This window comes from Psittacula echo, assembly GCF_963264785.1.
Source record: "Psittacula echo genome assembly, chromosome: 29".
NCBI lineage: Eukaryota > Metazoa > Chordata > Aves > Psittaciformes > Psittacidae > Psittacula > Psittacula echo.
In genome coordinates, this window is record NC_137764.1 from 184,375 (window position 1) to 196,429 (window position 12,055).

A 12,055-nucleotide genomic window follows, 5' to 3' on the forward strand; every position below is an offset into this window, starting at 1 on the left:
CATAGACAATTCCCATCTCCCAGAGACAATTCCCATAGACAATTCCCATCTCCCATAGACAATTCCCATCTCCCAGAGACAATTCCCATAGACAATTCCCATCTCCCAGAGACAATTCCCATCTCCCAGAGGCAATTCCCAGAGACAATTCCCATCTCCCAGAGACAATTCCTATCTCCCAGAGGCAATTCCCAGAGACAATTCCTGTCTCCCATAGACAATTCCCATCTCCCAGAGACAATTCCCATCTCCCAGAGACAATTCCCATAGACAATTCCCATCTCCCATAGACAATTCCCATCTCCCAGAGGCAATTCCCAGAGACAATTCCCATCTCCCAGAGACAATTCCCATCTCCCAGAGGCAATTCCCAGAGACAATTCCCATCTCCCAGAGACAACTCCCGAGGCTCGTTTCGCTGCTGCTCCGGCATCCACGCGGAAGCCGACCCCATTGCCCCCGCGGCCACGGATGCTGAGCATCGCCTTGAGATGCTCCTGGCCCCTTGGGACCGGAGGCGCCCGCTCGGAAGGAACCCTTCGGAATCACACCTGGAGCTTTAATAACCACGACCCCAAAACGGTCCCGAAGGCAAGAAATGTGTGCCCGGATTAAAAAAATACTCTTTAAACCCCATCTGAGCTTAAAAATAGACAAGAATCAGCTTAAAATCCACCCGACGCGCAGCCCATTGGCCCTTAAGGCAACGCTTCCAACGTCGGAAAGGATGCGTTGGTCGGGGCGGCTTTATCCCAATCCGCATCCAGCCCCGTTTTCCCTTTGATGGGAGAGGCTTCCTGATGGAGGCTTTCCCGTCTCTCGGCCAGCTTGGAAGTGGAGCGGGCCATGGAGCCGCTTTGGGAGCCGTTGGTTTGGGAGCAGACGTTGGTCACTTTGGGCGCCTTGCTCTTGGGGTGGTTGTTGTAGACTTTGTACTTGAGGAGGAGGATGAAGATGAAGACGAGGACGGAGGCCACGATGATGCCCCCGATGATGATGATCATGGTCCCGCCGAGGAACTGAGCGTGGAGGGAGCGGCATTGCTTGTACTCCTCTTGGGTGGTGAACTGCACGCACCCGAGGGTCCTGGTCGCCGTCAAGGATGTGGACCCATCGTCGTAGACGGCGAGGACGCAGAGGTCGTACTCGCGTCCTGCAACCAGATCAGTCAAGAAGAAGGATTTACTGGCGGCTGGGATCATCCTGGAAGAGAAAAGGAGCGGGATCAGCTTCCGGGGTGGAGGGAGCCGAAGGGATGCAAGGAAACGGCGCAGGAGAAGGATGGGAGACCCGGATACTGGCAAGGAGAATGGCTTTCCGGGTCCGTTGCGTGGCACAAAGGGTGCGATGGGGTGGCAGCGGTGAGACGGGCACCAGGCCTCGGTGCGTGGATGGGTAAAAAGGAGAAGGGATGGCATCGATAACCGGCGGAGGAGAAAGGTGTAGGGATACATATATAGGGATATATAGGTATATAGAGGAATGGATATATAGGAATTGATATGCAGGTGTATATATATAAGTATATATAGGAATAGATATATAAGTATATATAGGAATAGGTATATAGGAATAGATCTATAAGTATATATAGGACTATACGGGAATAGATATATAGGAGTATACGGGAATAGATATATAAGTATATATGGGAATAGATATATAGGAATTTAATTACAGGAATAGATATAAAAGTATATATGGGAATAGATATATAGGAATTTATATACAGGAACAGATATATGAGTACAGATAGGAATAGATATATAGGAATATATAGGAATAGATATATAGGAATATATGGGAAGAGATATATAAGTACATATAGGAATAGATATATAGGAATATATAAGTATATATAGGAATAGATATACAGGAGTATAAAAGATATACAGGAATATAAGTATATATAGGAATGGTTATATAGGAATATATATACAGGAATATATATACAGGATATAAGTATATATAGGAATGGATATATAGGAATATATACACAGGAGTAGATATATAGGAATATATGTATAAGTATATATAGGAATAGATATAGAGGAATATATAAGTATATATAGGAATAGATATAGAGGAATAGATGGCCTGCTTGCAGCTCCAGCAGTGGTTTGTCTCCCCCCTAAGAGATGCTGTGGTACCACAAAGGCTGCATCGAACTCATGGCTCCTCCTCAAAGGGATGGAGATGGGGGTTTAGTGTCTGAAGGGGGCTGCAAGGATGCTGGAGGTGGGCCCGGAGCCATAAGACAAGGGGTGATGGGTTCCGATTGGAAGAGGGGAAGTTCAGGTTGGAGGTAAGGAAGTGAGGGCACTGGGACACTGGAATGGGTTGGATGGAGAAGGTTTGGATTCCCCATCCCTGGCAGTGTCCAAGGCCAGGTTGGACAGGGCTTGGAGCACCTGGTCTAGCGCGAGGCATCCCTGAGCATTGGGATTGGATGATCCTAAGGTCCTTTCCAACCCTCCCATGATAAGGATGCACACTACAAGAGATAGGGGCTGGAGGTTTGGCATAATGTGGTACCACCATACCCATACAGGCCGAAAGTCGCTTGGGCCATGCCGATGTCTTCCATCTTTTTGAGGCCCAGAATTACACTTCCTCAGCATTAAAAGTCACCAAAATACCCTCAATTCCCTTAAATGCCCCCAACTGAGCTCTTGCCCATCAGCAGCTCCTCAACAACCGGAGTTTGATGGGCGAAGGAGGCAATCACTGCCTCTCATTCCCTCCTATACAATTCCTACCTACTACAAGGCAGCTGTCGTTAGGCAGGGGATGTCTAACGGGAGCCTCCCTTCCACCGCCCGCTTCCCAAAGGCACGAGCAGGGTTACCTGTACACGAGGATGTCATCGGAAGAGCTGTTGTACTGGATCTGGTACATCCGCATCCCGGGCAGGTGATGCTGGGAAGGCCACTGGATAAGAGCAGAGGAAGAGGTCAGCTCCGTGACCACCACCACCTTGTCCTGCTGAGCCTTGGTTTCATTGGGGAAGCTGGACTTGGCGGAGATGAGGATGTCTGAGGGGCCGGGCTCAGCATCCTTATCACAGTTGGTGCTGTTGGCAAGGTTGGGGTACGGGGTAACAAGGAGCTCCACCGGCGCCGTCGACTCGCCCGCGGCGTTGGATGCGATGCAGGTAAAGGTGCCTTTGTCACCCAGGGAAGCCACCAGGATATCCAAGGTCCCGTTCTCATAGGAGATAGTCCTGGACGTGTTGGAGACCAGCTTCCCATCGGGCGCGATCCAGCGGACGTAGGGCTCGGGATCGCCGACGGCTTTGCACTTCAAGGAGATGCTTTGGCCTTCGCTTGCCGTCACCTTGGGCGGCCGGTGCGTGATCATGGGGGGCTCGCACACGAACTCCTCCTCTTTGATGGACCAGAAGTACTTGCCCATCAGCTCCGGCGGCGAGGCGCAGGTTTCCAGGTCGTCCTCCCTGGTCAGGCGCCGCAACCACACAAGCTCGCAGTTGCAATGCAACGGGTTCCCTCCGAAGCTGAGCACCAGCGATGACAGCGGCGAGCCCTTGGGTTTGGTGTACACGGGGACCCTGGAAAACAAGGGGTCCGGAGGGATCTTCTTCAGCTTGTTGGAGGTCATGTCCAGGCGGGCGAGCTTGTGCAGGTTGGAGAAGATCCCCTCTGGCACGGCCTCGATGAGGTTGTGGTCCAAGCTGATGGTGTTGACGTTGGAGAGCTTGGCGATGGTGTCCCAAGGGATGCGGACGAGGTTGTTGTAGGACAGGTCCAGGTCTTCGATGGTCTCAATGAAGTCGTCCAAGGACCTGGGGGAAATGGAGCTCAATTGGTTGTTGCTGAGGATTAAATGCCGCAGGTTGATTAAGCCTTTGAAGTGGTCTTCGTGGATGTAAGTCAACCGGTTGCTGTCCAAGTGCAAGGCGTGGAGGCCTTTGAGATCGAAGAAGGCGTAAGGCATGATCTGGCTGATGGTGTTCCTGGAGAGCGTCAAGTGGATGAGGTTGGTCATGTTGGCAAAGTCTTTCCTCCGCAGGGTCGTGATGAAGTTGTCCATTAACCTCAGCTCCGCCGTCCTCCTGTCGATGCCGGGGGGCACGAAGAGGAGCCCCGTCTTCGTGCAGAGGATGGTGAAGGATGGCGAGAGGTTTTGGCACATGCAGCGTTTGGGACACATCATGGCCTTCACAGCTGTGCTAATAACCAGTAGGGAGACAAGCAGCCTTTCCATCGTAAGAAGCACAGCAGACCTAAAGAAGGAGGAGAAATGCGCGTAAATAGGCCTTAGAAACGGGTTTGCGTCGGTGTTTTCAATGCAAACTGGAAACACCTTCCAAAGACCGTGACAGATTCCCCTGCTCATCTTAACTTGGCTGGGTTTAGGGGTAAGAGCTTGGAGTCTGGCTCTGCTCTCCTATGACGGGCCCAGTCCATAGCTCATAGGCAGCTCGTGGACCGCAACGCGCGGTGCCGTGCATGGGTTGCAGGCCATAGGCATGGCCAACGCGATGCTGATGCCTCTGAAGGACAAAAGGGAGGGCAAGGATTGAGGGAGATGGCATTGAAAGGCCACGAGGGCCAGCAGCATGGGGGAAGAGAGGAGCCAAGCACCTTAAGCTTTGCTTTGGCCTTTGCAGGGAAAGGATTCAGAGGCTTCCAAAAGGCCTTAAAAACCCCAGAACGCCAAAAATTCCCTTCAGAAAGGAAACATTATATATCATATATTACATATTATATATTATATGTTATATATTAATTATATGTTATCTGCTATATGTTATATATATTATATATTTTATGTTTTTATATTATAATTGAGCTTCCAAAAGGCCTTAAAAACCCCAGAACGCCAAAAATTCCCTTCAGAAAGGAAACATTATATATCATATATTACATATTATATATTATATGTTATATATTAATTATATGTTATGTGTTATATATTAATTATATGTTATCTGCTATATGTTATATATATTATATATTATATTTTATGTTTTTATATTATAATTGAGCTTCCAAAAGGCTGTAAAAACCCCAGAATGTCAAAAATTCCCTTCAGAAAGGAAATATTATATATCATATATTATATATAATATATTAATTATGTATTATATGCTATATTAATTATATGTTATATGCTATATGTTATATGTTATATATATTATATTATATTTTATATTTTATGTTTTTATATTATAATTGAGCTTCCAAAAGGCTGTAAAAACCCCAGAACATCAAAAATTCCCTTCAGAAAGGAAATATTATATATTATATATTATATGCTATATATTATACATTATATATTATGTTATATATTATATATTCTATGTTATATATTATTTCAATAGACAAAAATCTGCCAGAAATGATGCTTTAAAGGCTCCTCTTTCCGCACCACAAAGCCCTGGACCCCGGAAGAGCTCATTTCTCTCTATTGCAGTGAATTGCACTGATTGCGGCTGAGAATGAAGAGCCGGGGGTGGTGGGGTTTGGTTGGAGGGGGGGGGTTTGCGGTCTTCCTACACAGGAAGAGCCTTGGCAAGGCAGATGGACGGACATTTGACAGCCTTCGACAGAGAGGGAACGCGTCTATAATGGTCCAAGCATCTGCTATGGAGGAGACAAAGCCCAGCACCAGCAAGAAGAGCACCTTGGGTGTGAAACGCTCCCAATCCCGTGGGAAAGGAGCAAAGGGCAGAGCAAGGGATGGAGAAGTGGGGATTGGAAGGCAGGGAGATGGGTTGTGCCCTGCAAAGGGGAGGAGGCAGCGGTGGAGCCCTGCAACAGCATCCGAAACCAGAAGGGGAGGGGAAAATGATCCCTATTATAATTATAATAATTATAATAATAAAGATAAATATATAATTATAATAAAATTAATGGTAAATATAGAACTATAGTAAATATAACAATAAATAGGTATAATTATAAGAACTATAATAACTATATAATTATAATAAGTATAATAACAAATATAAATATAATAATAAATCTATAATTAAAATAAGTATAACTAATTTATAATTATAATAAATATTACAATAGTTATAATAAGTATAATAATAACTATAATTATAATTAATATAACAATAACTCTATAATTATAATACAGATCCCAATAAATCTCTATAATTATAATAAATGAAATAATAGAGAACCAAGACACAAAATTTACTCCAGAGCTGCCCAAAAAGGACTGATAAAGGATGAACCTTCAATCTGGCTTCATCCCATAGGAGATAAAGGGTTGCCTAAAGAGACAAAGCAAGCCCTCTAAGCCTCCAGAGCTTTGCTTAGCACTGGAATTAAGCGTGACAGAGGAGGGGGAAAGGGTTTGAACAGCAAAGCCTCTGGTTCGGGGGATTTTTTGGGGTTATTTGGTTGGGGTTTGGGGGGTTTTTAACTCTTTTATATGGGTTTTAAGGGTGCAGAAGGCCTTTGTGCTCCTGGGATCCATAGGAGGCGCCGCAATCTCAGCTCTTCACTGGAGCGCGGCGCGGATTGGAGTCTGTTAATTCCCAACCGGAGCCCTGCTGTAAGGAATCTCCTCTAATTCCCCACGGGAGGAATCCCTTCCAGGACAGCGCTCGGAGCCGGGGTAGTTTTAGACCCTGGAAATGCACCGCTGAGCAGCTTCAGCGCGGGTTTAATCCGTGCTTCGTGAGCCCAGCTCCAAGGCGCTTTGCAAGCATCCAACACATTGGATTGGGGGGGGGGGTTTGGGGCTTTTTCTGCACACATCCTATTCCTTAACACCATCCGGTTCCTATGGATCCGTTCCATCAGGTCCCAGAATGGAAGAGGTGAAGAGATACCGCCAGTGCCCCTGGGCTCCCTTTGGGGAGGGCTTTGAGCACGCAACCGAAGCTGGACCATGCAATCAAATGGGGTGGAAAAGACCTTGAAGATCCTCAAGTCCTTTACCCAGCATTGCCAAAGGCTCCTCTAAATCATCCCATGTGAACCGCATCTTTCTTGCAATGAAGGAAAAGCCAGCATCCCTCTGCGGAGCAGCGCAGGTCCAAGAGCATCACGTTAAATAGGGTCGAAATGAGTTGTCTACTTATTATAGTGGCTTAATGATGCTGGAAGCAGAGGGTAATTCAAAGGCCAAAGTGGGTCAGATAGACAGCATCTATCCTCCTGTTTAGAGAAGCATCCCATCATTTGACCCCAAGGCGCAGCAAACGCCTGCTAAGCAGAGGCCTCAATCTGCAGCGTGTGATGTGCAATGGCTGCAGATGAAGAGGGCAAGGAGATGAGCCCATGAAGAGGGCAAAGCAGCAGCCCTGGAGCGCATGGAGAGTGCTAGAGCTGAAGGATGCTCATTAAATGGGAGGAGAGAGCACAATCCAGGCTGCAATCCGATGGAATTAGGGTGGAGAGGGCTCATTAAGGGCCCTTTAGCCCTGCTGCTCCCATAGAAATGATTCCATCACCTTTAGTGGTGGTAATGAAACGCTTGAAATGAGTTCTTCTGCTTTCCCTGGTAGAGGAAACTGCATCAGGTAAAGCTCAATCCTATCCATCATTTCAGGCCACATCAGTTTGCCCACCTCCAACCGCGATGCATGAGAGCCTTGAGCATCCCCTGTATCCCGTGGTACCCAAAGAAGCCTTGCATTGGGGTGGCAACGCCAAGCCAAGGTCTATTCCAAGCCCACTGGGACAAGTGCTGGGGTGGCCGGAGCTGTTTCCCAATGGGAAGAGTGCAGAGATTTGGGAAGCATCATCAACCTGGCTTCCTTTGGATAAACCCAATGCCAAAGCCATGCATCACTGCCTGGCGCTCAGCGCATCCCTATAGGGGCCTCCTTGCTCTGCAGCCCTCCGAAGGCTCGGAAGAGGTTGGAAAGCAGCACACCCGAAGCAGAGGGTGAATCGGGAGTGCAAGGCTGGGCTCTCAGCATAGGCATCAGCAATCACAGCATTCCCTTTACGTGAAGGGGAGGAGAGGAGAGGGAAAGGGAATGCCTCCCTATGGCATTCATGGAGCTTCCTATGGCATAACCTTCCGAGCTGGAAGAGCAGCGTGGAAGAGCCTCTCGGTATGGCCCCAGCAAACCCATTCCATCCCCATTCCAACGCTTTGCTGCATTGTATAAATGGCATATATCATTATCTATATTATAATAAGATATAATTATATATATAAATGGTATCTATTATTATATTATTATGCTATATAATTATATATAAATGGTATATATTATAATAATATATAATTATATATAAATGGCATATATGATTATCTATATTATAATAATAGATAATTATATAAAAATGGTAGATATTATATTATTATAATATACAATTATATTAAAATGACATATTGTTATATTCTATGTTATATAATTATTTATAAATGATATATACTATATTATTATAATATACAATTATATTAAAATGACATATTGTTATATTCTATGTTATACAATTATTTATAAATGATATATACTATTCTATTATATGTATCATAATACCATCTAATTACCATTAACTCCTCTATTTCCTCTCTCATTCAAGCTTAACACATGCTTTTCCTCTATGCTCACACAGTAACACCTCAAACACACACAGGAAGCATGCTAAAGGCATCACCTCTTGTTCTCTCTGAAGAACCCATTACGGGCTGAACTTCTGCAGCATCAGCCCCACAAACACACTGGAAATCATTTAAAAGGGGGAAAAGCCAGCAAAAAGCATCCTTCCTCCCTCCCACATGGAATGGGAAGATGCTGATGCAAAGTAGACCCATCCAGTATAAGCACATAGGCAAGCTTTGACTCCTAACACAGTCAGCATGCTTTGACAGACTCTCTTTGGCAGGAGGATGCTCTAAATGGGTGTTTTATAGGCAGGGCTTTAAACACTCATTTTAACAGCATCCGCAAGACAGCAACTATTGTGCTGCATGGCAGTCAGCTCCTGTAAAACCCTTCACACACCCCCGAAAAGAAAGGAGAAGATGGGGCGATAATGACTTATTATGCAGCCAAGAAAGCGACTTTAAATGATGCGGTAAATACCAGTAACGGGGCTTTCCCATCCTCTTGTTAAAGGCAAACAGGCTTTGAGAGGTAGAAAAGGCACCAGGACAAACACCAATAGCTCCTGAGGAAGTGTAAATGGGAATGGGAAAGCACATCTCAGAGGGAGGATTATATTCCAGCGAGTGATAAAGGGAGACTGCGATGCTGAGATTTACTCTGCAATGGCCCCAACGGTGCAAGGGAAGGATTATATTCCAATGAGTGATAAAGGGAGACTGCGATGCTGAGATTTACTGGACAATGGCCCCATCCCATGTATTCGGTCCTGGCATTGCCTTCTTGCTTCAGTCTTCCCATGCAATAGCTCTTCCTGGATGCAAGGCAGCATCTTCCCCTTTTCCTGCTTCCAGAAGATCTGGAAGCAGCTTTTCCATAGCTCCTGGAAACCCAAGGAGGCAGCAAAGAGGAGAACCAAGGCTGAAGAGAAGCCACCTCCTAACCCACACTTCCACTGCTGGTGCTCATGGATGGCTGATTCCCTCTAAAGAAGAAAAGAATCGTGGAATGGGTTGGAAAGGACCTGAACATCATCCAGTTCCATGCTATAGATAGGGACATCCCCCCATAGACCATTGCCACCCAAGGCTCTGTCCAACCTGGCCTTCCGTGTTGAGGACCCCTCATTGCTGGTCGCTCATTGCTGGCCCTCATAGATGGTCTTTGTAGATGGTCCCCATAGACCTCGTAGATGGTCCCTATAGACCTCATAAATGGTCCTTATAGATGGTCCCCATAGATGGTCCTCATAGATGGTCCCCATAGATGGTCCTCATAGATGGTCCCCATAGATGGTCCTCATAGATGGTCCCCATAGATGGTTCCCATAGATGGTCCTCATAGATGGTCCCCATAGACCTCATAGATGGTCCTTATAGACCTCATAGATGGTCCTCATAAGTGGTCCTCATAGATGGTCCCCATAGACCTCATTGATGGTCCTCATAGACCTCATAGATGGTCCTCATAAGTGGTCCTCATAGATGGTCCCCATAGACCTCATTGATGGTCCTCATAGACCTCATTGATGGTCCTCATAAGTGGTCCTCATAGATGGTCCCCATAGACCTCATTGATGGTCCCCATAGACCTCATTGATGGTCCTCATAAGTGGTCCTCATAGATGGTCCCCATAGACCTCATTGATGGTCCTCATAGATGGTCCCCATAGACCTCATTGATGGTCCCCATAGACCTCATTGATGGTCCCCATAGATGGTCCTCATAGATGGTCCCCATAGACCTCATTGATGGTCCCCATAGACCTCATAGATGGTCCCTCATTACTGAGGGACCATCACACCATTGACCTCAGATCTTCCCTCTCCTCCTACCATCATCCCAGCCACAAGGAACCAAACAACCCCCATTTGGCCAGCACTTCCCCAAAGCACATCCCGAGGAGCAGTTGCTCCTTGCTCATTGGGATAGGGAACAGCATCTCCTGCAGGACCTCGCGTTGATGCTGCTCCATCAGCCCGGCTCCAGCATTCCTAATGGAGAAACCCAAACAGCGAGCTGGAAAGCATCAACCTCAGGCACAGTCCTGAAGGGCAGCTGCATCAGCAGAGCTCTGCACCCAAGGTTAAGTGTATCTGGCTCCATCAGGGCTGGGTCACAGCGGTGCTGTGCTGACACAGCTCCGCTCGAAGCAATCCGGAGCTCTCTGCATTGCACAATGGAGCCGTACCTGGGGTTGGCTTTAAGGAGCATGGGCTGCTAAGCTCCTCCTTAAGACACCACCACAAAGCAAACTTCCAAACCCTCATAAAACCCCCAAAACACCGCGTATGTGCCCCAAAAAGACATCAAACCCAACCCCAAGATCACTGCATCTTCACAGAAGGGCATTGGGATAAAGGAGCACCTTTCCCTGCCCTGCAAACCACAAAGGCAAGCCCTAACCCAGATCAGACAAGGGATGTAGTGTTCTCTTTACAGAGGAGCTGATCTGCATTTGAAAGCCGGAACATCAAAGGGATCAAGGCAGCAATTCCCACCAGGAATAGCTTCCTCCGTGCCCTGTATCCAGCTCGCGCTATTCCCGTCCTCCTCTGAACAAATCCCTGCTTGGGAACAGTGCTGCAAGTGGGGCCTCGCATGGACCCACATGGACAGCATCCGTGGCATAAAAGCATCTTCCATTCCCTATTAAGAGAAGGGATGGGAGCCCCGAAACGCCATGGGAACAAATCACAGCATCTCCCTTCCCTGCATCCTCCTCTTTTCCGCCCATCTTGGCCATGGATTTAAATCTGTGCTTGCCAAAGCCACCAGTGCTCCCAGCTCTGCTCGTTCTTAGGATGTGGGTGCTAAACTGGAAGTCCAGGGGAAGGGATCAGGAATTTATCCCATGGGAATGAGTTGAGCCACTGCAGACAGCCCGGGGCTATTAGGAAACTACCCCTAAAAGAGGCTTAATACCTGCAGGTACCTTGAAATAGCAGCGTTCATGAAGCACCAAAGCTTTGCCAAGCCTTTTTCTCTGTTTCCATCCTTTTTTCCCCCTTAATTCAAGCCATTCTGGGGCAATCAATCCAGCGCAGCAGCCTCGGAGCTGGGCAGAGGTGCAGGAAAGGACCGAAATCCATGCATCGGATGCTCCTGACCTCAGGCATCCTAAAGGAAGCTATTTTAGGGGTAAAACCTGTCATAAAGGCAAACTGTGATAACCTCCAGATTCCATAGATCCGGCCAATTCCTTGTGACACGGGAATCCTGACCCAATAATCCCCATTCCCATGCAAATACCCCCTGGAAACACAAAGCCAGGGGGAACCCGTGTCCATCCGCATGCAGCCCCAGGGCATGAGGGAATTGAGGCGCTGTGATTTATAAGGAAGCATTGGCCCTTAGAAATAGATAAGGGATAAAAAGCTTACCATTTAGTTGCTGACTGATGCTCTAGCAGCTCAGCTTGATGAGAAAATACCCCTAAATCCAACCTTGATACCCGCCTCCCCAGTATTCACCTGAAATCGGGCTCTTTTAGCCCCAAAAACCATTCTT

The 12,055-nt window shown here is 47.1% G+C and overlaps 1 protein-coding gene across 1 annotated transcript; it reads right to left on the bottom strand.

Annotated features, from left to right (window-relative positions):
* Window positions 1-698: 698 nt before the first annotated feature.
* LOC308230984 (leucine-rich repeat and fibronectin type III domain-containing protein 1-like protein) lies at window positions 699-4,224 on the bottom strand (the record flags this gene model as incomplete). The annotated part of the gene is made up of 2 exons (XM_080636063.1): window positions 699-1,203; window positions 2,849-4,224. The coding sequence occupies 2 exons, from the start codon at window positions 4,222-4,224 to the stop codon at window positions 699-701; spliced, it is 1,881 nt and encodes a 626-aa protein (XP_080492189.1).
* Between the last annotated feature and the right edge of the window lie 7,831 nt (window positions 4,225-12,055).